This window comes from Pantherophis guttatus, chromosome 1 (assembly GCF_059756535.1).
Source record: "Pantherophis guttatus breed Tessera chromosome 1, ASM5975653v1, whole genome shotgun sequence".
NCBI lineage: Eukaryota > Metazoa > Chordata > Lepidosauria > Squamata > Colubridae > Pantherophis > Pantherophis guttatus.
Window position 1 is genome coordinate 77,377,249 of NC_142063.1, and position 27,435 is coordinate 77,404,683.

The window sequence follows — 27,435 nt, forward strand, 5'->3', positions numbered from 1 at the left end:
AAGACAAACTTTCTGACAGTGAGAACAATCAACCTGTTGTGACTCTGACTCCTGAGCCTGTCCTCATGGAGGAAGAGGACTCAGAAGGTGAGGGGGAGGAACTGGCAAGGCTTCCCTCTCCAGGACCTTCCTCTCTGGCAATGCCTCAGGTTCCAGCCGAAGGCCAGGAGGAACAGCCTGGGATGTGCCAGGAGGAAGGCATTTCGGAGCACCCATTGATAGAGAGTGATACTGATGAATCCTGGCTTGATCCCAGGCAGCGTCGGAGGGAGAAGCGTGCGCAGCAAAGGAAGAGGTGTGGGAGGACCATGGATTGAGCTGAATCACTGAGCCACGCCCACAAGGGATAAAAGGGGGTGTGATTGCTTGGCAGGTTTTGTGACGGACAAACGTTTAAACTCTAAAGAGTCACATTGTGAATCCTGCAGTTTGGCTCAGATATATTCTCCATTGTGGGTGGAGACAGCAGCCAGTGTGGGTAGTACTCACCCAATCAGCTTGAAGGACTGAGTCTGCCAGTAAGTTTAAGTCCCGCCCTTGTTGCCGGGCAGACCAGCTTTTGACTCAGTCCTTCAATTGGACGGGCGTGTGGGTCTTTAGCTCTGTGCTTACTTCTACCTGTGTATTCACTCTGTGGTTTGATTTTTTGGTGTTTGACTCGGATTTCCTTGACTACAAATTCCTCTTTCTTCATTAACCTTTTTGGCTGGCTTCGGACTGTCTGACTTCGTTATGAGTGTTACGATTCGGTTTGGACCTTTCCCCGGTTGCTGGCTGTTCCTGATGGCTGGGGGTGCTTTCTCTGCCTGCCTCCTTCGTGGAGGGCGGCTTCTCAGCTACAGTGCTTGTTTATTTACGGTGGTGGGCTTGCCAAGCCCCTTTCTAGCTCGTCGCTCGGTGCGCTTCTAGCTCCCGATCTAACAATTTACAAGGTATTTCTTGCCTTTGGAGCAGTGGTGGCCATTTTAAATTGACTTTCGCGCCAGAGCGCTCTTTCAGCTGCATTTGGACATTTCTACCGAAAAGCAAGCCTTTTTAAATTTATTCTGTCAACGGCTCTTGATCTGATTCTCTACTGAGCTCGTCCTTCTCGTCGGCCCCCTTTGCAGCCGCTATTTCTTCTGACTTTCAGTGACATGCAGCGCTTTGCCACATTTGATAGTGAAGTTTCGCGCTCCAGTTATTGCCTTCCAGCGGCCGTTGGGACCTTTTTTCTTGGAATGGCTTGGGCTTCCTCATTCCTTTCAACAGCCCTTCCTTGTAAGTGGAGTTTTGCGCTCCCCGTTTGGAGCTGTGTAGACATTTGGAGTGGCCTCCTTCCTGTGCTCCTTGGCGGCCGCCATTTTATTGGCTTGCTCCTGTGCATTGGTGGCCATTTTGTGGAATCCTTTTGCTCCCGTTTGGATATTGGAGGTTTTCCTATCCCCAGTGGTTTCTAATTGGTGGAGTTTCCTGCGCTCCCATTATTGCCTGCCCTCTTTATTGCTGGACTTACCCTGTTTGCCTGTTACAGAGGTCTAATAGCCGCCCTGATGCCAAAAGCCGTGGCAAAGTCCAAGCACGGCTGGAGGGCCGGGGCTCATGATTCTGGTCAATCAGACACCTTGTCTGCTATCCAACCATTTGCCCGGGAGGTCTCCAGGGAGCCATCCCCGGCTTTGCACTCGTCACACTCCCACCATTAGTCCCATGGCCATCGTGTTGTTTCTTCAAAGGCTGAGAAACGGAGGGACAAGGTCTTAACCAAACTGTGTGCCAAGGCTAGCACTAACCTTGCCTCAATGGATTCCCCGGCTCCATTTGTTGTTGGAGCTTTGATTCCTGTGAGTGTTCCTCGCCCGGTTATGCCTGACCAGTTGTCACTTCAGGACTGTCCCGTGGCTATTTCAACTGCTGACTTGTGGGGCTCAGGCTCTTCACCTCATCCTGAACCTTCCGGTCCGGCGGTTGTTCAGGACTCTACGTATCGTATCGTATGGGGGAGTCATGCTTCTTACCATATAGTCCTTGTTCCCAATTTCGAGGTGCTGACACTGGGGGAGGTCTTCTTCATTCTCTTCCCCTCGGCCGTTTAATAATTTTGGCAGGCAACGAGGTTCCCAGGATAGGTCTCCCCGGGGCAAGTCCTTTGTTTCCAAACGGCCCTTTCGAGGGGGAGGAGGTCATTCCTACCGGCGCCGGTGCTAATTGCATCTCCGGCCCTCCCATAGGCGGCAGATTGGCCCTCTTCACCGCCACTTGGGAGAAGTTCACTTCTGACAAATGGGTCCTGGTCACCTTACAGTCTGGGTTGGCCATTGAATTTCTCCCCCCCCCCGAGCACCTTTGTTTGCTGTCCGCTTTCTCGTAATTCCAAAAAGAGAGCGCTTATGGACGCTGCGGTTCAGCATCTCCTTGCGATCAGGGCTATCCAACTTGTTCCTCCCGATCAACAAGGAACGGGATTCTATTCCCTTGTTTTTCTGGTGCCTAAGTCCTTGTGTGTGTGGAGACCCATTCTGGACCTAAAACGCTTAAATCGGTATGTCGTATACCGTAAATTTAAGATGCACTCTTTGAAATCTATACTTGACGGTGTTAGGAGGGGCGATCTCCTTTCCTCTATAGATCTTACGGAGGCCTATTTGCATATCCCTGTTCTCCCTTCCCATAGGCGTTATTTAAGATTTTGTTATGGTGGGGTTCATTACCAATACAGGGCTTTGCCCTTTGGGCTTTCTTCCGCCCCCCATACCTTTACAAATGTTTTGGCTGCGCTAGCCGCCTCCCTCAGGGTTCGTTCTGTTAGACTCCTTTGCTACCTAGACGACATTCTTGTCTTGTCTTCTTCCACTCAACAAGCTGTCCTAGATGTTCAGCTCACTTTGGAAACGTTGGCTTCCCATGGGTTCTCCATCAATTTGGAGAAGAGCCATCTGGTTCCTTCTACTTCCCTGATCCATTTAGGGGCCCTGATTGATTCAGTTCAGGGTAGGGTTTTCCTCTCCCCAGAATGACAAGATAGCTTATGAGGTTTAGTGTCTAGGATTGAGGGGTGTCGGGCGGTTTCCCCTTTTGTTCTTTCTCAACTTTTGGGAAAGATGATATCAGCCATAGCCATTGTTCCCTGGGCACAGTTCCACACCCGGGAGCTTCAATGGTTTCTCTTACCTTTACAGAAGGCAGGTAGAGGCACGTCAACCAGGCCGCTTCCTGTTCCCTCCTCGGTTCGCAGATCCCTCCAGTGGTGGCGGTCCCCAGCCCTGTGGGCAGGTTGCCTCTTCTTCGAGCCTCAGAAGGTAGTGGTGACTTCGGACGCCAGCCTTCGTGGCTGGGTGGCCCATTGCCAAGGTCAGCTGGCTCAGGGGATGTGGAATGAGTTGGAGGCTCGTCGTCCAATAAATTGGTTGGAGTTGCAGGCGGTTTTTCTCGCTCTCAGGGCATTTCACCACCTTGTGTCCGGAGCTCATGTTCTAGTGCTAACAGACAACGTTATGGCCAAGGCACACTTGAACAAGTTAGGGGGCACCAGATCGAAGTCCCTGTTGTCTGTGGCCATGAAGTTGGGACTCTGGGCGGAACGCTACCTTGGCTCCCTTCGGGCGGAGCACATATCCGGGGTCGCCAATACTCAGGCGGACTGGCTGAGCCGGCAGCAGGTGGACAATGCGGAGTGGCATCTCCATCCACGGATCTTCCGAAAGCTGGTCCTTCGGTTCGGCTCTCTGCTTGCCGATCTTTTTGCAACAATCTCAAATGCCCAACTGCCCCGCTGCTTCGCCCGGTTTCCGGAGCCTCAGGCGGAGACCACCGACTCCCTTCGGTCTCCTTGGCTGCAAGGTCTCTTGTACGCTTTTCCTCCAGTGTCCCTGCTTCGCAGAGTCATCCGCAAAATCCTGGACGAACGAACGGAGGCTCCTCATTGGCCCTGGAGGGCATGGTTTGCGGACTTGGTCTCCCTCTTGGTTGCTCCCTCCTGGCGCATTCCTCTTGAGGTGGATGCTCTGACCCAGGGTGCATTGATCCATCCGGATCTTCCTTGGCTCAGTCTGACCGCTTGGAGGTTGAGCGGCTCTCTTTGAGAGGCGCAAACATACCGGGTGACGTTATTCGAACAATCCAGGCTTCGCGTCGCCCTTCAACGGACCGGATCTATTCTGCTACCTGGCGGGCCTTCTGCTCATGGTGTGACCAGACGGGTATGCCTGTTCTCCAGCCATCTATTCTGGATATCCTGGTGTTCCTGCAGCGGGGACTCTACGATGGCCTTTCGCCTAACACCTTACATCGCCAGGTGGCAGCTATTTCCTCTGTGCTTTCCTGCGGGTCTCTGTCATCTTTAGCACAGCATCCGCTGGTTCATCGTTTTCTCCGGGGCGGCACAAACCTGTCTCCTCTGGTCCTGCACCGCTACCCTACTTGGGATCTTCCGTTGGTTTTGGAATCACTTATGGGTCCTCCATATGTGCCCCTGCAGACGACATCTCTCAGGTTGCTGTCTTGTAAGGTTGCCTTCTTGGTGGCCATTACCTCCGCTCGCCGCATTTCGGAGGTGGCTGCCCTGTCCATCTGTGCCGATCTCTGCATGTTCCATGCAGATCACGTGGTCCTCTGCTTGGATCCTACCTTTGTGCCTAAGGTCAACTCTGTTTTCCACCGCTCACAAGAGCTCATTCTCCCAAACTTCTGTCCACGACCCTCACATCCTCGTGAACGCCGTCAGGCGAGCACTACGAATGTATCTTAAAAGGACTGCTACCATTCGGCAATTAGAGGCACTGTTTGTCTCCTTCCTTCCCATCTCCTTGGGTCACAAGGTGTCGTCTTCTACCATAGGCTGTTGGATCTGACAGACTATCGCTTTGGCCTATGACTTCCGTTCTCTTCCACGGCCTTCCTGTGTGACTGCACATTCCACCCGCAGCGCGGTTACTTCGGCAGCCTGGGCTATTCAGGCCCTGTTGCTGGAGATCTATCGGGTGGCTTACGTGGACTTCGCCGGCACCTTTTATTCGCCACTATAAACTGGACAAATTTGCTTCAGCAGAGGCCGCATTTGGACGGCAGGTGTTGCAGAGGGTCGTTTCTAGGGAGAATGTTTCAGACCAGCCTGTTCCCCCCCAGGTTTCGGGACAGTGAACTTGGTTATGTCCCATACTGGCTGCTGTCTCCACCCACAATGGAGAAGGGGCGTTGGTCCTACCTGAGACGCACCTTCTCGTTGGGTGGAGACAGCAGCCAGACCCTCCGTATGCCAGCCTGGTTTTTTTCCTCTCTTTGACTTTCTGACTCTTCTCCCATACGCAGAGTCTGTCTCTTTCAGTTCTTCGCCAAAAGCTGGTTTGCCTGGCAACAAGAGCGGGACTTAAACTTATTGACAGACTTAGTCCTTCAAGCTGATTGGGCGAGTACTACCCACACTGGCTGCTGTCTCCACCCAACGAGAAGGTGCGTCTCAGGTAGGACCAACGCCCCTTTTGGACTAAACTCTTGTGGATAATTTGTCGCTCTGGAAACGGACTGCAGATAAGGCCTCTCCTACTTTTTGGGAATACTAGTTGGATTTGGCAGGTGTTTTACAACTAGCTGCCAGAACTGTCGTCTGCCAGGAATTCTGGTCTGTTTATACCATACATTATTGGCAGGGGTGTTGGATATTGCATTTGTCTGTGTGAGGACGGGGGACAGAACACAACCAGTGGAACAGCTTGCCTTCGGAAGTTGTGGGAGCGTTATCACTTGAGACTTTTCAAGAAAAGATTGGACTGCTATTTGTCAGAAATGGTGTAGAGTCTCCTGCTTGAGCGGGGGGTTGGACTAGATGACCTATAAGGTCCCTTCCAACTCTGTTAATCTGATGTTCTTGGGAAGTTCCGTTATGTGTTCTCTTCTATCTATTGGTATTTGATAGTCCCTTTTCACATTCATCCCGAACACGTTCTTTGATTTCCATAGTTCCTATAGTGACATATCAATAATTATATAACTATATATATAATGCTGCTGTATATAGTGGCACATCAGTAATTCAAACAACTCTCAATGTTCTCCTTAAAAATTGTGGTATATGATTAGGATCATATCATGGAAACTGGTTGGCTTTGTTCTTTCTCTCTAGCTTTGCTTGGAATTTACACATGAGCAGATTGTGAGTTATTCCATGGACAATCTGTAGCCGCATCTTTGCTGCCATAATTGAGATTCTTTATTTTCTTTACCAATAATATAATCAGTCCGATTTTTGTGTACCCCATTTGTGATGTCCATGCATATAGGCACTGTTTTAGTTGCTGGAAAACTGTTATAATGATGAAGTGTTTTCTAGCTTCATTTCTGTTTCCTAGGCTATACATTTGAATTATATTTTCCTCTTTACTATTTCTAACATTGGCATTCCAGACTCTAAACAAGTCCTCTCTGGATCGAGAGAAACCAGTTCAGACTCAGCCTAATCTGGACAGAGTCTTGCCACTTCTCTGTTAATACAAACTTGATGTGCAGATGGGGATTGAGCCTCTTAAAACAGCAAGTCTTGGTATGCTCTTGTATTCATGACTCCACCTAAAGGAGTGGGTAACAGGTTTGGCCCTTGCCCAGCTTTAGTTGGTGTGCCAATACAGTTGTGCCTTGAATGAGATTCACTGTAATTCTTGTCATTATCAACTCCCATTTGGATTATTGTAACTAGATCTACTGTAAATGGGATTGTCCTTGAAGATCACCTAGAAATAACAATAGCATTTATATACCGCTTAACAGCTCTTTACAGCCCTCTCTCAGCGGTTTACAGAGTCAGCATATGGCCCCCAACAATCTGTGTCCTCATTTTACTTACCTCAGAAGGATGGAAGGCTGAGTCAACCTTGAGCCAGTCAGTATTGAAATCCTGGAAATGAGCAGTGAGTTAGCCTGCAATACTCCATTCTAACCACTGTGCCACCATGGCTCATAAAATTAGGCTGCTTGTTGCTTGTAGGTTAGGCTTGATAACATCACATGATGCTACAGCTATGACATTACATTATCAACTGGTTTATTTCAATGTGTTATTTATGGGGCTGGTTTATGATACTGGCTGTATCTGGTAGCATATGCCTATCTACTGCATAAAAACTGGGTCTCCAGAGAATCCCTACCTATTAGGATGTTCAAATAAAAGAAACACTGAAAAAGGCATTCTTGCTAGGACCTCCCCTCCTGTAGGAATGCTAGCTCAAAGATTCTTCTGGAGACTTTTTAAGACGTAGCTACTCTGGGAGGCCCTTGAATTTTATTTTTACAGTTCTGAGATAAATGTAGGGTGATGGATATTACACTGTATTAGAAGATACTCGTGTTATTTTTTTCTTATATAACCTTTACCGTGTAACTTGCTGGCTGATTAGATTTGATATGAGTGAAGCAGCATAATAGATCATAGCAATAAATAATGAATTTACGGTCCATTATATTTCATTGATCAGAGGGTTGGATTCTGTCATCTAAATGACCCTGTCCAGCTTTATAATTCTATGATACTTATCAGTAAGTAGCATCAAGCACTTCTATAGAATATTAGATCAGAGAAAGTTGGCTTAAAGTATTTTGTATCGGCTATCCTGCAATAAAACGAGGGAGCAATTTTACAGTTGAAAATTAAGTGAATTTAGTTAGTGTTTGTGCATTCCTAGTACATTCTTTAGAGAAAAAGCTTCTTCACTATGTTAACAACAGGAAATATTCTTACTGTAATTATTCAAAAGACTGTCCATCTGACAGATGTGTTTACAAGATACTATGCAGCTTCCCATCTTCTTTGTATATGTCTGTGGATTCAGCAGTATATTAATGCCTGGTCTCCATGATAGAGAATTCCTGTTACTTACCACTGAATGCTGATTGACTCAGCTGCCTTTGTGCCTTAAAGTGAATTGCTAATATAGACTAAAAATGCCTTTTCTAAACAGCTTGCTCATCTCCAAAACAGTATGCTGATCCAGCACAGCGTATGAAGATAAGGCATTCTTAACTTTGTGTGGGGAGCCAGATGATCACCAATTTCTGTGTTGGATAAAATACAGACATATAGTTCTCTTAATAAAGAGCTGGATAGTGTTTTAATAACTGCAGTCCATACGTGACATGTTTTGGAATAGTGGGGTCTGGATGACCTAGCATTGCAAAGTCTGCAAGTCTGCAATGGAAATGAAATACACTCTTCTTTTTTCTTGAGTGTATATTCGTTGGTTTTTAAAACTATCTTGTGTCTTGTATAGAGCTTTTTCTGTATGTTTTCACACATTTACTGCCTCTAGATGAAGGAGGACAATCTAACCACTGTTTTTTAATCAGCTTTTTCTTTAAAGTATTTCTAAACAGAAACCTAAAAACACAAGATCATATATTGGTATATAATAAAACCAAACAGAATATGCTCCGGGAAAATTGGGATGTCTTAATATGTCTTTATGGATTCTTAAAACTTCACAGAAATGCAACTCAACATATTCCACATGGGAAGCATTCCATAAATATGGAGCCTTTGTAGAAAAAGTTATCTGTCTTGTTTTAAAACAGTGGAGTTACCTCAGACAAGGATACAGGGGAAGCCTTCTGCTCCTGATCTTAAAAAGTAGCCAAGTTGATAAAGTGAAAAGTGTTTCTTGACCCCAACCCATTTAAATCTTTAAAGGTAAGAAACAGCATTCTTGAATTAGTGCTGGACATTTTCAACTCGGAACACCAGCTGGAGAGGTGGGCCAGAAAGTTTTCTGCCATTAAAATGTTCCATTTTATGCACATTTGGCAGTTTTGAAGTTTTATGATATTTGCTCTTCAGGTAATTTAAAGAAAAATAAAAGACTGAAATTACATTGCAGTTGCAGATTATTATATTATCTGTTGTCCAATGTTGCTTCCAATATAGAAATAAAAATATTTTTTATCTACAAATCTAAGTTTTTAGGGATTTTTTTTTTACAATGGATGTTTCAGACATCATAAACCAAGCTAGATTTATTACTTTCATATCATATAGTACAGTTTAAATGTTTAGGAAGACTGGTGATATTGAGATGGATACCCTAGTTCTGTGATGGCGAACCTATGGCACATGTGCCAGAGGTGGCATGCAGAGCCCTCTGTGTAGCTACGTATGCCGTCATCAGCTGCTATTCTGGTTTCCAGCATGCACATGCATGCAGGCCAGCTGGTCTTCGTGGGCGCCGAAAGCCCTGAAAACGGCCTGAAAAACACCCAAAAACCAGGCCATTCTTTGGGCCATTTTCAGGGCATTTTTCAAGCCGAAAACGGCCCGAAAAAACAGCCTGACAGTGGTCTGAAAAATGGCCAAAAAAACCAGGCCAAAACCAGCCAAAAAACAGGCATGTGCATTGGCCAGTTGGTCTTCGGGTTTCCGGTGCTCCAGCACGTGCACATGCACACGTGTTCCAGTTTGGGCACTCGGTGCTGAAAAGATTCGCCATCACTATCTTAGTTGAATTCATATTTATTTGCATAGGAATTTCGGTGGAAAACACATTTCTTTGCCCCTAACATTTAGGCCATATTCTGTATCATTGACAATGTATTACAATATTTCTAGATTACTGAGTCTATACAGGCAGATTACAATATAAGATTATAAAACACAAAACATTAAAACACTTCATCTGAAAAAGAAACAACATAATCCCTGATGTTAGAACAATTCCTCTATTATTCAGATGTCAGATGTTCTGTGGAAGATTTTTGACTGCCCTCCAAAATACTATAAGAGATGATAATATCTGTATCTCTAGAGGTAAGGTTTTCCACACAAGAGGGCGTATTACAGGAAAAATAAATTGTGTGCTTTCTCTCTCTGTCCACCTCTCCCCCTTCTTTGGGGAAAATTCTTAGAAAGCCCGTTGGGGCTTGAATAGGCGAAAAGGCAAAAGCTGCAGAAAGATTTTCCTTGCTTTCTTGCTTCCGTTTCTCTACACTTTAGCCGGGAGTCTAGATAAGGTTTTTAAAAGGGATTGAGATTGGAGGGCAGAGGTATGGAATTTAATTCTGGCATCTAATTGGGGTTGGGGGGAGAGATCAAGAAGTACGTCTCTCCCAGCTTTTTTATTTTAATTGAAGAAATGTGATGTTCTGAGCAAGGGAGGGAGTTAAAACATAGGGAAGATTTGGGAAGCTCTTCCTGAAGCTGCCACTTTCACATGCAGGTGCCGGCTTCCCAAAGCCTAGCTTGAGCCAAGAGAGGTTTTCAATCTCCCAACAGCCTTTTGGAGCAGAAAGCTTCGAAAACAGCCACCATTTTCTATAAGGAATTGTCAGAGTTCTGAAAATAGTGGCTGCTTCTAGGAGGAATGGGAAACATTCCTACAGGGAAACTGTAGGTCGTGTTGGGGCAGGATGGGGGGGGAGGGGAAGAGAGTTGGGGAGTGCTGTGGCATCCCTGTGTTGGTAAGGGTGAATGACCTCAGAGAGGCTGCAGCCATCATAAATTTGAAATTCTCATATGTAGTTTTGGGGTGTCTATTGTAACTTTGTCTATTGTAACTGAACATTAGTTAAGTGACCTGTCATTTCTTGAGGACTACCTATACCTGGCCATGTCTTTGATGCTATAATTGAGCTCCTCCACCATCTTTTAGCAATAATATACAGGTAGTCCAGTGGTGAAATCTAAAATTTGTTACTACTGGTTCTGTGGGCGTGGCTTGGTGGTGGTGGTGGTAATGTGACTCGGTGGGGGTGGCCAATTTTTTTTTTACTTTTAAAATCATTTTTTCTACAATCTCTTCGAGAGGTTGTAAAAAAAATGCTTTCAAAAGGCTCTGACGATCCCAGCTGAGTTGCCTGATCGGCAGAGGCTTTTTAAAAAAGCCTTTGCCGATCAGGCAGCTCAGCTGGGATCGTCAGAGGCATTTAAAAGAAAAAAAGGGTTTTTTTCTTTTAAAAGCCTTTGATGATCCAGCTGAGCTGCGTGATCAGAGGCTTTTTTTTACTTTTAAAAGCATTTTTTCCAACGAAGAGGTTACAGAAAAAATGCTTTTAAAAGTAAAAAAAAAAAAAAAAAAAAGGCTCTGATGATTGTGTGGCTCAGCTGGGCATGGGGCGGGGAGTAGGAATTTTTGCTACCGGTTCTCTGAACCACCCGCCTCCATCGCTACCGGATCGGGCGATCCGGTCCAAACTGGGAGCATTTCACCCCTGAGGTAGTTCTTCATTATTTAGCAATCATTCAAAGTTATGAGGGTTTTTTTTTAAAAAAAGAGCTTTACTACCAATCACATTTATGACAGTCAAGGTGTCCTACAGTCATGTGATCACTATTCATGTGTGTCACAACTACCTCCAAGAGAAGTAGTGGAGAACGCCGGAGCAAAATTGCATATCACAGTCCTTGATATATCTCATTTAATGACCATATTGCTTTGTTTAACAACCAAAGGAGAAGTACAATTGTAAGCCTGTTGCAGTCATAATTTTCTTCTTTTTTTTTTTTTGCAATTTTTTTTTTATTTTTTTAAAACACACAGACAAACATACAATACATATTTTCGGAACAGAGCATTGATCCGGTCATAAATTTGTTCAGCTTTTTGTTCCATCTTTAACATAATTTTATATATTCTATTTTTGCCATAACATTTATTTCTTAATCTTGGCTCACATATCTCAACTATTACCATTTTATAGTAAGCTTACTCATATTAACATAATCAAAACTCCTTTACCCTTCTATTAATCCACCTTAAATCTTAATTCAAATAATATCTCATAATACATTTCACAACTCTTACCCTAAATTCTCATTATTAACAATACAGTTCAAACGTATTTATATTTCTGAATCTTATTTCAATTTCTAAAACTTCCCTACATTTTATTATTATTTCATATACTATTCATTAATTCTTTATTTAATTATTACTTCATCAAATTTAAATCTTATCTCTGATCTTAAAAATATACCAATTAAACAATTAAACAAAGTTGTTAATTCAAATAATACAACATAATACAATTCCCAATTATTTCCCTAAATTCTCTATTTAACAATACCATTTATATAAAAACCAATTAAATAAGTCTTATTTAATTAAATCATAATCCTATATGGTTTCAATTTTCTTTTCTTTTTTGCTTAGATAAATGCATTGTTGAGAATATTCTAATTTTTACAATTGTTATAGGTATTTAAACAATATCCCAATTATTATACCCATCAATTTCTCAAATAGTACCATCCAATATCTTAATAAAAATTAATTCATTATATCCATTAATATCTTTTCTTTTTACATAATTAATTTTCAAATATTTTAGCTTCAATCCATAATTCAATTCTAACTATCTGTAACATATTCTTCTCTCATTTCTATCGTTCTTTCTCTCTTCCTTTTTTTTATTTTTACCCTTTTCTTTCCCCTTTTTTTCTTTTGTGTTCTAACTTCTTGAGTTCCCCTATTTTGCCCTATCTGTCTCATTATTTCCCCTCTCTTTTCTCTTTCTCTTGTTTTAGCATTGTTAACTTCCTTGTAATCATTTTGTAAATCAGAGTCCTGGACTCTTCTATTTTGCCCTATATTTCCTAGTATTTTCCAACCTTTTTCTCTCTTATTTGTCATTCCACTGTTAATCCCAGTGTATATAAGCTTTTTGTGTTTTTTCTATTCCATCTCTCTATCCAGCTTTGTCTCTTCCCATCCTCTTTATTTTTCCCATTGTTAATTTCAATATACTCTCCAAAATCTCTTTTTTATTGTTCTCATGTTCAATTAATTTTACATAATTAATCTCATTGTCTTTATCTTCTTCTTTGGTTTCAATCTCTACATCTTGTATCTCTGTCTTTAATTGCTTGTCAGATTGAACATGTTCTATCAGTTGTTAAGTCCTCAGATTTTGATTTTCCATGCAACAATGTCTTCATTTCCCTTATTTCCATTTTCAAAATCGAATACATCATTATAATCATCTCTCTGATTTCTTGCTCCATTTTACTCTTTCCAAATTAGTCTTATTCCAATTTTAAAAGTGTCATTATAAATCTCTTTTCCTTTTCTTTCTTCCTCCAAAGGAAGATTTTTCTGTTTGGAAACAGAAAAATCCTCCTCCAAAAGTTCTCACCACTATTATCTCAGACAGAGTTCAGAATTTTCCAAAACAAAAGTTACAAGTTGCACCATTCTTTTCCTCCTGAAGATGTCTCTCTACAATCCACAATTCTTATAGGCAATTTAACATGGTATCCATTTTGTTTCAATTAACAATTTTACTAGTTTCTTTTCTTCTCTATCACTTTAAAAATATCCACTCAGTTTAGTCCAGTCCCAATTAAGCAATACTTCCTTTTCTCTCTTTTTTTCTTTATATTTGTTCAATTTATTAAAAACACTTCTGTTACAGGGGCTTATTTCAGTTCTCTTTTGTTTATCTTAATCTTCAAAAAAAAGGAAAAAAGGATCTGCTTATATTTTCCAATCCTTTTTCCATATTTAGGGTTATTTCTTCTAATCTTTGATGTTCTCCAAATAATTTCCTTCCAAAAGTCAATTTTCTTTTCGGGTTTTTATCCCTTTAAATTCTGCTTCCAACCTCCTCTTTCTTCCCCCTGTGCTCTTTAGCCACCAATTTCTTGCTGGGGTTTTTCCAAATTTAAAAGCTTTTTAGTGCTGTTACTTCATCTGGGTTGGCTGTCACTCACCCAGCTTCAAAACTCCGTTCCTTTCACCTCTCCTGCTCATTGCTTGGCCCGGTTGCCCCAGCTTCGTGACAGCTGCAATGGCTGCCACCCCTGCTGCCGATTCAGAGAGAAAGTCCTCTGACCTTCGAGGAACTTGCCTGTTCCTCTCAGTCTCCAAGGTGCCTCTCCTCCTTTCCCGCCCCTACAGGACAGTTCTGGTCCAAAAACCACTCGACAGCAGTTTGTCAGTCCAGGTTTTCGCAGAGCTCATGGGAGCCTGCTAATTCCCCGATTGTCTCGCCACGACGCTTCCAGTGTTCTCACAGTCATGATTTTCCACCTAGCTCTTGTGGGGCTTAACAACAGAATTGCTGGTCCCAGTGTGGTTGCTGTGTACTAACTATAGTCAGTTTGCCTTCTATGTACTTCATGTGTTGATGTCCATGTACAGAGGTGGTGTTTTTTTATTTGAAGACAGAGTTAACTATGAAGAAATCATTGGAATGGTAGAAATGGATAAGTTGGTATTCATTTCAGTTTCCTAGGTCATTCAGATCCAGCAACATTTTTCTCTTTAATGTTTCCAACTTTGGTATTTCAGTCTTCAATGAACTTGCATATTCTGTTGATTTCAAATTGAACTTAATAATAAAATTCATCAACTTCCTCTTCTGCACTGATGATTGGAGCATAACATTGAATGATCGCCATATTAAAGGATTGTCCTCATAGTCTAATCAATCTTATTTGGTCATTGATTGTAATGTAGCTAAGTATTCTTCTTGTTGTGCCCTTTCTAATTATAAAAACAACACTCTTCCTTTTTTAATTTTCATGTCCTGTGTAATAAACAGTGTGGTTTGACTTAAAGTGTCCAGTCCTGGTCCATCTCAATTCACTGATGCCCAAGATATTAATTTGTAATCATTTTATTTCATATTTTATTGTTCTGAGTTATTCCATGTTAATGATTCTTATATTCCATGTTCTTATATAAATTATATTTTCAATGTAGGATTTCTTTTCCTGTATGGCAATATCAAACAAAAGGCTTTAATCTAGCCATGTCAAAAACAGCATCAGTATTCTGAATGTTCCTCAGCTCTTGGTTAATAGCATGTTGAATGCCATTAAACATGAGAGAACTGTCATCTGGCACTACATTGTCAATTATTTTATATTAGAAATCCATGTGTTTTCTTGGTAAAAATATACAGTAGTAGTTTACTATTGCCTTTTCCCATGTGGCATGAATTGATGCCATTGCCATTAAAGCTATCATCTGCTACCTGCATCTTCCTATAATGCTACTGCCTAATACCTGCTTGCTTAAATTGGGCAGCTAGGATGACTTTCATGCTTTGGGTGACTCTACTGAGAATAAAAAACTCTTGGTAAATACTCCTGACTCCTTTGCTCATCCCTCCAGGAACAACCTCCCCTCACTGACATAGTAAGGAGTAAAGCAGGACTTGTTGAGGATCTAGCCATGCTGGATTTAAAGAGGTTGGAAAACTTATTTATGTTTCCTGTGTTCTAAATGGGACATACATTCATTCAGAGAATATTGTCTTTATGTTTTAAAAAAAGTTGATTGTGAAATTACTTTGCTCCAATTTTATTTAGAGTATTACCAAAGGGGTGTTGGTGATTTTAAATCAAAATAAATATTGTTTCATTTATAAGAAACCTGAGTATTATAGGTAGATTAGCATCAAGAAAAGATAGCATTTAGAATAGTGTTCCGACCAGGGTTATGTTATTATTGTGGATGTGAACTGTTCTCTGTTGTGTCATCTTATCCTTTGTTGCTTTTCTTGTATAAATGGCTCTGATCATGCTGATTGGCCTTTTGGGGTGGATTCTGCAATGAAAATGGATCACAATAATTATTTCAATATAACAAGTAATTTTATTTTTTTATTTTGTTTTATATGTATTGAAGTTTTACAGAAAGGTAGATAGAAGAAGATTCCCTTAAATCTTTTCTAAGCTGAGTGCATATGCTATTAAATTATAGAATTGTGCTTAACCTGTGTTTAAATGTTCAATATTGAAGTGATTTTTTTTGTTATATTTCCCATTCTTGCAAACTCCATACAACCTTATCAGAAATGGGCAGTTGGTGCTGTTGGTATGAAAGCACAAGGGAACTCTCATGTAGAAGGTTAATGGAGTGTAATTATAAAGAAAAATGGACTGTTCACACATTCTATCTCACTATACCTGCTATGAGAGTGACAAGCACTTGATCTTTTTTAAGCCCTAGTGCAGAGGTTCCACAGTCTATAATTGTCACAGTCAAACTGTCAAACAATTGTTCTATGAGCTATTGGTGTACTTGATAGGAAAGTTTGCATTCTGCTATGTAGCATTTATTTTTACAATAGTATGTGAAGTAAAGTTCTTATATTTGCTATTCCATATTATATTACTTTTAAGACATTTTATTTATATGATCAGTGTTGGCATTCAGAAACATTTTGCTCCATCAGATGTCAAATGAAATCAATACTTCCTCTTCAAAACTGTTGTTGTGACAGTTCTAGCTGAGAAGAAAGCCATTCATTCTTCCAAGACACGGTGTCCATGACCTTGTAGATTAGGTATTACTGGAAACAGTAAAGTGGCAACAGTGTCACTCCTCAGGAGCTAAAGTAAAAGTCCCCCCCCCCCCCAATGAATACCAGAATCAAAGCAATTTTCAAACTAGTATATATTATTACAGTACATATTATAGTACATATTATTTATTCTCTTTGTTCTTTCTATAAAGGATAGATGAATGCTACCTACTTTAACTGAATTTTCTAATTCAGGAATGGTTTATTTATAGGGGGGATTAGAGTTGTATTCAGTCTTGTTTAGTGCTGAAGGACTACCTGCAAAAATGGCTCTGTTGACAAAATGTGGGCAGAATAGGCTAAAATATATGTTAAGTCCTTCAAAATAAAAGATATAAATGAAAACAGTCATTAAGTGCTCAATACTGTGGGATGAGCAGTTGTGTAAATATATAAATACATTCAGATAGCTCTGCTATATTCCTTAGCTATTATGTCCAATTATTCATTTCCTTAGGATATAATTATTATTCTTTGATCATTATAAATCATGGCTGTGTCACCTGACTGAAGTATATTTTCTATATCCAAAGCCAAAGAATAATTGCAAAGAGCTAGATTTAAGGAAGGTCTGAATGATCCAAAATGGAGTGGGATGAGTAGATGACAGGATGTTATAAACATGTGTTCTGGTGATGCTTCAGCTGGGAAAAGAGATTGAAAGTAGAAATGCTTACCAAAACAGAAAATGATGTGATTTATAATATATCAAAGACATACTAGAGCAGTGGTTCTCAACCTTCCTAATGCTGCGACCCTTTAATATAGTTCCTCATGTTGTGGTGACCCCCAACCATAAAATTATTCCTAAAACCATTGAAAATATGTGTTTTCCGATGGTCTTAGGCGACCCCTGTGAAACGGTCATTCGACCCCCAAAGGGGTCCCGACCCACAGGTTGAAAACCACTGTACTAGAGGAAATGGATCCTAAGTAGTTGAGTAAATTAAAAAATGGACTGATACTCCTGGCAAAATATTAGATACAGGATTACAAAGAATGCAGTACTACCCTTTATTTATTTTGATTTGTACGACTGCTCTTTTCATTGACATGATTCTGGGTGGCTTACAAGAGAAAAACACAACGTAAACAGCATAACAACAAATATATAAATAGCAGCTTGGATAAAAGTAGAAACAAATATCAGAAACTAATTGTAAATACATCCTCCCCAAAAGGCAAAATAGGATGTATGTTTGCATTAGAAACAGGTAATAGATTCAGTCAAATCCATAGATAAATAGAATTACTTTATTAAGACTAATGATGCCAAGAAGACTGGATGGAATGACCAATTCTCTGTCTACGTAGTTATAGGAATTGAGTTTGACTTGAAGAATATTTTTATTGAAATATTAAAGCAATTTGTGCATTTCTGCCTGTACCTCCAAAGCTTTGAATTTCTGAATCTCATTTTTGACCTGGGTTGCAGACTATCTGTAGGACATCTGTACCAGCTGAACAGTATGCTTGCATTGAATTATTTATTTTACATATTTTTATCCTACTCTAGCCTTAACAGCCTATATTGAAAATAAAACCAGTTGAAACATCCAGTGTACAAACCTTCCATCAAAAGAGTAGTAATGACATTAACCAAACAATTAAAATAAAAGTTAAAAATGGCATAATAAAATCCAGGGAAGTTCGCCAAATTCTGCCTTTGCTAACTTCTGTATATCAACTAGGAGAGGGCCATCCTTATATCTGGCAGGAAATTTGTTCCAGAGTGTTAGCACTGCCACTGAAGTACAATGCTTTCTGGCTTCAGTTCCTTAGACCATCTAATAATGTAGGATTAATAAATTTTCGAGTTGATCTGATTTCTGGGGCCAGTCCTAGTTGGAGTAGACAATCCTATGGATACCTAGTTGGACTATATCAGGGGTGTCAAACTCTATTCCATTGAGGGCTGCATCAGGGTTGTGTTTGACCTCGGGGGGCCTGGGTGGGTCCGGCCAGGGTGGACGTGGCCAACTCGATGTCACTCGTGTCGGGGTGCCTGTGGTGGCCTGACCACTCTGCCAGTGAAAACGGGCTCCTGAGCTCCATTTTCGGCTGCCACAGCCTCCTGCAACCCTCTGTCAGTGAAAATGGAGCTTGGGAGCCCGTTTTCACTGGCAGAAGCACCACAGGCCAGTCCTTTGCTATTTCCAGGGCAGCCCTGCAGGCCAGATGTAAGCACCCCGTGGGCCGGATCCAGCCCCGGGGCCTTGAGTTTGACACCCCTGGACTATATAGTGTTGCAGACACTTATTTTATAGTATTCCCATGGTGCTCTTTTCTGGCATTCATTATATTGTTAATTGCTGAAATAGAAGATCAATGTAAGCAATATCACTTTTTAAAATATGGTTTCAGAAATTCTAATTATTATAAGATCATTTAGTTTCCTTGGAATAAAAGTTCATATAGTTAAAATTCCTATTGACCTTCAATAAATCTGTGTGTGTGTGTGTGTGTGTGTGTGTGTGTGTGTGTGTGTGTGTGTGTATGTTTTTCTTCTAGCCAGGTTTTCTCTAGCCAGGTTTTACCTATGTAAGCTAAGTTGTTCCACAGCCCTAGTTCTGTGAAATCTCATTCACAAATTTCTGGGCTTTTTGCATCTTGCTGAAAAGCAACAACTCTGTGCTGCAATTTGGGAGACTCAAATAAGGCTATTTGGGAGACTCAAATAAGGCCAAATTGCAGCACAGAGTTGTTGCTTTTCAGCAAGATGCAAAAAGCCCAGAAACTTGTGAATGAGATTTCACAGAACTAGGGCTGTGGAACAACTTAGCTTACATAGGTAAAACCTGGCTAGAAAGAATATGCACATAAAAGCCTACGAAAAAGAAAAAGATATATATATAGCAATAGCACTTTATATACTGTTTTCACAGTGCTTTACAGTACTTGCTAAGTGGTTTACAGAATTAGCATATTGCCCCCAACAATCTGGGTCCTCATTTTACCGACCTCAGAAGATGGAAGACTGAGTCAACCTTGAGCTGCTCAGGATCGAACTCGTGGCAGTGGGCAGAGATAGCTTGCAATACTACATTCTAACCACTGTACCACCAGGCTCATTATACATATATACATGAACACTGTATTTCTTGGATTATAGACTTGTTGCATAACTACATTAATTTTATGAAGTAATTAAAATAAACTCAACTTTTGCCTTTGTGTATCTGGTCTTTTATAAATGGAAGGCAGTAGGGAGTGTATTTTGCCAAAGTTTTCCACAGAAGACAAAAAGAGCAATGCAGAGCAACATCCTTTTTCTCACACATTGTAGGTAAAGCCTACTTTCAAAAAACTTCGAAAGCTTAGAGAAATTTCATCCCTGTTTTTTATCCACAAGTTTCTTGAGGAAGAAGGCCAGGAAGAATTGTAAAATTGAAACAGCATACTTTTGCTCTTCCTACCTTCTCTTCTGATTGATTTATTCTTTTTATTGCAACCTAGCTTGGGAATGTTCAAGCCTAGCATCTCTTGAATACCGTTCTCTATCCAGATAAACTAACATATATTCTTCTACTGTGAATAATTAGAGTAATAGTTTGGCATGTATAATTGGCTTCTGTTCTGTTATTTTCCTTATGGTATTCTGCTTCCTGCAAATGATCCTTCTGTTCTTGCCTACACTTGCTGACACATCATTTTGTACTTCAGAAAGAAACAGTAAATAATGCATCAGTATTTGAATGCCTAAATAAAGAAATGGAACTTCATTGTCCTGATCTCTGAGCAAATACATTTAGAACTTTAGTTGATAAAAATAAATGCCCGGCTCTAAAAATTGCCATGTGTCTATTGTCTTATAAGAATTACTGTAAGATAATTAAACAAAGTATTACCATCAGATAAACAAAAAATAAATTGTATGAAATAAATTATAGAACTGTAATTTATATCAGAATACCAGAAATGACCTACATAGGCATGTATGGATAAGGGGCTAACAAAATCAGTGGATATTTTAATGATAATTTTTTAAAATATATTCTTCAAGCTTAAAAAGGACAGAAATAATTGAACTCCAGAAAATGTGATGCAGTCTAAAACATGCACCACTCCTATGCATGTGGAAAAGGCTTGGTGGAATAAAGATCAGGAACACCATGAACAATTTTGATTATAGGATTGGAGGTTCACCCAAACTGGGGAAGAACATTCTGTTATATTAGCAATACGCAGAACTCCCATATGCAGGAATTAGATATTATGATAACCCAAGATTGTTGTTGCTTATAACACTTAACTGATTTGTTATAAAAGTTTGTGAAAGGTTTGAATGATGAATGCCCTCATTCGGCTCCACATTTTTGTCTGAGCTGTTAAAGAGCAATAGTTCCTGGGGGAGGGGCGTCTTCATTGAATTGTCCACAATTTCTGATTTTAGTGATATGTTATCCTTGTTTAAATTTGCTGGTTTGACAGCATTAGCAATTGTCAAAAATGAATTTGCTTTCTTTATTTTTATTTAATATGAAATTTATTTAATCAAATGTTTTATAGCTTATAGTGAGTTTAACAAACAGTGATAAAAATAAACAGTGGTAATATAATCAGATATAAATACACACACACACACACGTAATAGTAATTAAAATGAACTGGAACTTAAAACTCGTTAACAAAATTCATATTTTGTTAATAATAATACAAAACTGACTTTTTAAAATAGAACCTTAAAACAAAGTTCATCTTATAATGTTACATTATTTCTATTTGTTTTTGAAAAAAAATCTTGAAATGTATTTTACTGTAATGCAAAAAGTATATGATACTATTTTTGTTTGTATTCTCTTGCTAGAAAAGAGTAGTTGAACAACTCCGAAAGAATTTAATGGTAAAGCAGGAACAGCCTGATAGTAAGTTTCAAATACAGCCATTGGCACAGACAGAAAATAAAATACAAACATCACAGCCTCTACAGCAGCAGCAGCAGCAGCAGCCACAGCAGCAGACCACTGCACCCTCTCCAAACCTGCTTGGATCACAGGTAAAGGGTTTGAATTAGTTACTGTGATTTTGGGAAGCTGTTTCTTAGGCTGAAATTCATCACTGTATAAAATCAATGTTAATTTAGGTAACAACTAGCAAGCATTTACTATAAAATAAATCATTTTGATCTGAATGGGAGTGAGTGAATGTTTATAGGATCGGGTAATGCTATCAGAAATCTTTTAAGTAAAAACAAAGGTACTTACTTCCTGTCTTTGCCATTTTCCTCTCTACTCTTGACTAATGCTCACCTTGTTTCTATTTGGTTTATTTCAGATGATATCCAGGGATCTATTTCAAGATCTTTGATCAGTTCAGGTTATTTATTTCAGTGAATGGCAATTAAACTACAGAAATAGTGTATAATTAATTGTCTGTAAATAAAGATGTATATGCAGAATAATATATCAATGTACAATCAACCATATATTTTCTAATAAATCTAAAATATATAAAGTAGTTACCCATCAATCTTACAACTGCTGTTGCAAAAAGTAACCTCTGCATGAAAAAGCTTCTTGTTGCTATTGGTCAGGAGAACCTCTACCGTTTATAGGTTAAATGATGTTAATTGCCATTCATAAATGGTGGAGAAACATTTTCTCCAAAAGTGACTATAAATAGCATATCTGAAAGCAGTTTCTTTTGTCTTGCCCAATAAAAGATTGTGTGTCTAAATGGTGGAGATAATGTAATAATTTTGACCTTTAAGTTCATTTTTAATAAAATGTTGACACATTTCCTATTTTCTAACTTCTCAAATTGAGGATTACATTTTCTCACTGCATACTCTGACACCAATTTTATGTAGGCAATAAAGACAAGTGTTTTCTTCTCATGAAATTCAGTTTTGGAAGAATATCTAATATTTATTACAATAAGACTAGGACAACTTTTATGAAAGAATTCTGGTCAAATTGGTGAAGGCAGGTTTATGAACTAGATAAAGTAAATTAAGATTTTTCATTATTATTATTATTATTTTTTGCAATTCATTGTGTGATAAAAGTTGAGAAGAATATGTCAACAGGAAGTATATGCATTTCTATCCTCAAGTAGTACCAGTATATGTACCCTGGAACGAAAGAACTTGGTAAAAATAATACATTATAATGAAAGTGTAATGGTACAAAGTAGTTTTGGATTAATATTCTCTATTCCTATCAAAATAACAAGAATTAAGAATACTAAAGACAATGCTTGACTAAAAATTATTTTGTTCTCTAAGTAGTCATGGTAAAAGGCAACAAATTGAACCTCAAAGAAGTTGCATTTTCCCCCCCAATGGCTCTGATGTATTGCAAGTAGTAGTAAGCAGAGTAAGGGAGTACAGCTGCAAATATCAGTAGTCCTATATGTAATGGGTTTAGGACAACTTGCAACCGCTTGCTCTCTGCTGCTAGCTCGCTGCTGTCTCTTCATCCCAGCCACCTCACTGTGGGACAACTTGCCACAGAACAACTCCCCATTCTCCCCATGGGAGAATGCAGGAGGTGAGGGAAACTTTCCCCCCTCCTCCTCCTCCTCCTCCTCCTCCTCCTCCTCCTCCTCCTCCTCCTCCTCCTCCTCCTCCTCCTCCTCCTCCATAGCTCAGGCTGGGGGGAAAAATCGGGGAGGACAAAGCAGAGAGGGAAAGAGGGACTTCCCCCCACCAGAAAAAAGATCACTTGGGTGTTCTGTCCCTGTACCACGCACACACCCAACCAGCCGAGGGTTAAATAAACTCTTCAAACACTCAACGTCAGTGATAAGGAACTTGGCAGCAACTCCGTGGCTGCCTGCCAAGAACGTTTACTCCGATAACACAGACAAAAATACACACAGTTTGAATAGTCCAGTTTGTAATTAAATCCACAGCAAATAGGTGTTGCGTCCGAAGGTGCAAAGTGCCTCGCCAGAGATTAGCTTTGTCCGTCACAGAGTCCGAATGGCCACCACACTGCCTTTTATATCCTGTGGGGTGTGGTCCAGTGACTCAGCTAATCTCTGGCACGCCTTCCCCTCTGCTGCGCACGCTTCTCCCTGTGCCTCTGGCGAGCGTCCAGCCAGCGCTTATTTTCCTCGTTGCTGTCCACCTATGGCTGCGGGGACGTGCTTGGCTCTGAGCCTATCGTTTGGCCTTCAGTGTCCTCCGGAGGCATTGCCAGAGAGGAGGGTCCTGGAGAGGGAGGCCTTGCCAACTCCTCCCCCTCACTCTCAGAGTCTGCATCTTTCGATAGCCCAGGCTCAGGCAACGGAGCCACAACATTGGGAAAGAGTCACACTTCGATGCAGAGGAGTTTCTGCCACAGAATTCAGGGGATATTGGTGGGGGCAGTAAGTCAGATCAAGGAGAGAGAGAGGGAGGGAGGGAGGGAGGAGGAGGAGATTCCCCTCACCTCTAGCATTTTCCCACAGTGAGTTGTCCTGTGGCGAGTTGCCCATGGTGAGCTGGATGGGGCAACCCAGCGGCGACCCTGCTGCAGTGAGTTGTCCCATTCAGCTGTGTAACTTTATTTATTCTGCTACTTATAATAAAGGTTCATTTGCATATAAAAAATCCCTGTTTCAGACTCTGATATCTGATGAATTATCATTGTCATTAGTAAAACAGAAAGACTGTTCTTGACTGTTGGCCAACTTGAGTATAAGAAAAAATAAAATATTTTTATTTATTCATATCCTGCCTTTATTATTATCAACTCAAGGCAGCAAACATATCAAACATAACTTCCTTCTCCATTTTCCTCACAACAACAACCTTGTGAGGTGGGTTGCACTGAAAGAAAGTGACTGGCCCAAAATCACCCAATTGGCTTTCATGGCTAAGGCAGGACTTGAATTTATGGTAATTATTCCTTTGATTACAGCATATCAGTGTCCCATTAAATTACTGGAAAAAATAGTCAAATTATATGTACACTCTTGGTAAACCAAGAAAAAAATATTACTTAATTTTAGTTCTATTTTAATTCTCGAAATCCTTTACCGTGAAGTAGATATTTAACTGGTTAGACCGACTTCAGGTTTGAAATTTTAATTGCAGATTTATCTGATGCTCATATGACTGTTTTGATTAATGTGCTGTTGAAAGTAATTGACATTAAGTAAACATAAATACTATAGAAGTTTTATTAAGTTCATTTTGAATAATCTTATAATTTATATTAGCTGAATAATTTATATTAGCTAGAATTAAAAACTGTGACTATTAAAAGATTATAATTGTAATAACTTTATTCTGTTTTATAGTTTAACTTTCAGCTAATATGCTCCTGAAACAAGATATTTAAAACCAAAGAGCCCTCTAGTGAAATTGCCTTAAAATTGCTACATTTTTTCTTTTATTATTCAGTTGCTAACCTTCTTTAAAAGCCTTAAACTTATAAACCTATTCGTTTAATAAGAGAAAAACTAAATTAATCAAAATCCAAAAAATAAAATTGTTATCTAAATTGCATATACACTTAATTCTGATAAATCACAGGACTTCTCAAATTATTCTTTAAATTTTCAGGTCTAATCATTTTGAAGAATTAAATCAGTTCTTTCACAACATTATGAAGCTACTTTGTATGGTGTAGCCTTAGCAAAGAATTTTAAAGGATTTTTAATATGTGCACAATTATTAAAAGGAGTTAGAAGGAACTACTAGCAGTAACAAATTACAATATTTGTAAAATATTTGTATGGTACTGTGACCATACTGAAAATTCATAGTTTGCTGAAGTTAAAGTGTTAATTCATAATCTGAAATAATTGCTAGCAAAACCTTGCTAGCAAAACACCAATAGTATTTTCTTTTTTGAATTCTTGGAAGGAATGATTCCTTACATTTGGACATTACTCTCTAGGGTCCACTTATAATTAATGTTGTGATGTAGCTAATTAAGAACACATAATTTAAATTATACAAATCAGATTAAGCATATTAAGTGGAATCTGGTACATCTGATGTGAATACTATATCAAAAAATGTGCACCTGTTCTAGAGAAAAGCAAAATTTCACTGTAGTGCAAAGTCATGGATTTCTATGCATGCATTGGTGGAGAAATCTGGAAGATCCCAGTTCTAGTTAATTGTAGCATAACATGTGAAGGGGTTAAAATAGAAGGGTTCCTCCTAAAATCCACTATCATCTTCACAGTTTTAAGCATATTTAGCCCCAGATTGTTAACGGCTGCACTGTAGGGCTGGTTGTTCAACCTTCCATCTATGTGCAGACTCATCACCATCTCAAATGAGGTCAATGATCGTTGAACTATCTGCGAACTTCAGAACTTTAACAGAGGGTATACTTCCCTCTGATAAAATAATCTTATCCCAACTGAAAATATCATACTGCAGCAATAAATCTAATACTAGATACTTATTTAGAAGTATTATTTAGCTAAAATAAAAATACTTTGCCAGTGAAAATTCCCATATGATATTTGCTATTGCTTTTCAATTGTCAATGACTGGGAGTTTCCAAAAATCATATATAATAATGATCTTTTAATTTGGGGGAATTTCTTGTTCGGACTGAATTTCACCTATTAACATTTGTGTATTTGAAGCAAAAATTGGTTCAAAACAAATACAGTTTTATGACATTCTACAGATACAGGGACATTTCCATATACATATTCACACCTATATTTGTTGCATTAAGCACATAAAGTACAGGTTTGCACAAAATTAGAAATTATGTGTCATGAATGCTTGGATGGACTGTCCTAGGCACATCACACTCTAGAATAACTAGAAATGTGCAACATTTTGGTTATTCCTGGATATTTTCCAGAATAGGCCAGAAAGTTCTAGGAATAGAGCAAGACTGACACAGCTCACCCCTCTCTTCCTTTCTCCTCATGGCCTAGGTACTAGTTTGCCCAGGGATTTTCACAGCACATCTCCCTGCTACCATTTTATATTTGAGCACAGCATAAGTGACTGGTCCATTCCACTTTTTGCTCCTTCTCCCATAGCTTTCCGTCCCTGCAGCTTCTGTCATCCTATATGACTGAGCCATTTGTCCCTCACTTGGCCTTCCCATTTCCTCTTTCCCTGTACCTGTCATTGCCAAACTTAAATTCAAGAATGGGATACTCAACTAGCCCAGCTATCCAACTCTCTCTGGATGTTCCCATCACCTTCCTTATCTTTATCTCTGCTTAGCTACACACACTGATGGCTTTATTTTTCCATTTTGTCTCTTATTCTAGAGGCCCTATGTCTGGAACACATAAGTTCTGGGTCCAGGTCTGGATAAAATATCTATGTTATGTTCCAAACATGGACCACCCAGTTCTACCTGTTCCATGTACAGGATAGCTTGTGCACTGAACATTCTGGATATTACTAATATAAATGGTTAAGAAAAGACACGCCTTTCCAAAAGTCTAGAGATATGGGAAGGACCTATTCCAAAGAGCTAAAAGGCAAACATTGAAGGATGCATACAGAAACTTGATTACTGTTGTGCATATTTCATCAACTCTGATCAAATCATGACCTAGTATTTCTGTATGATTAGTTGTCATGTGTATATGAGATTTGCTACAAGTATTAATAAATGTATTGATTCCAGGAGAAGGATAACAGTGTTTAAATTTTCCATAATTTCCCCATTGTACTGTATTGCTTATATTTCCTCACAGTTCTCAATAATATTTTTTTTCTCAGTGGGTGGTGCAGTCTTCCAGAAAAAATGTGTTTTCTGTTTCTCTTAGAAAACTGTAACTACAGCTTCTATGATCACCACTAAGACACTACCTCTTGTTCTGAAAGCAACAGCAACCATGCCTGCCTCTGTTGTGGGTCAAAGACCTACAATTGCCATGGTGACTGCCATCAACAGCAGCCAGAAAACTGTCCTTAGCACTGATGCACAGAACACGCCTGTCAACCTCCAGACAACAAATAAAGTCACCGGTCCAGGAACAGAGGCAGTACAAATAGTGGCAAAAAATACAGTCACATTGGTAAGCAAGCTGGGTAGCTTAGCACTTTTCATAATAAATATAATATGAAGTTATGTATACTAGAGAACAGAGTGTAATATTTATATACTTTGAGAATATATTTTATATTCTGATGCTTTGCTTAAATTACAATTAGATAACACACTTATTTTAGAAATTTTCAATTTTAATTACTATTCCAATGCTGATTAATATTGTTACAGTACTACACAATTATGTGTCCTTAAC

General features: G+C 39.6%; 1 protein-coding gene across 23 annotated transcripts in view; it reads left to right on the forward strand.

Moving 5' to 3' along the window:
- The window catches only part of PHF21A (PHD finger protein 21A), a 158,205-nt gene that overhangs the window by 104,348 nt on the left and 26,422 nt on the right, over positions 1-27,435 (forward strand). For all 23 annotated transcript variants that reach the window (XM_087876644.1, XM_034417437.3, XM_087876720.1 and 20 more), the window contains 2 exons: positions 21,071-21,259; positions 26,956-27,207. In XM_087876644.1, coding sequence (XP_087732770.1) covers positions 21,071-21,259; positions 26,956-27,207 — 441 coding nt within the window. The remainder of the gene's footprint in view (positions 1-21,070; positions 21,260-26,955; positions 27,208-27,435) is intronic.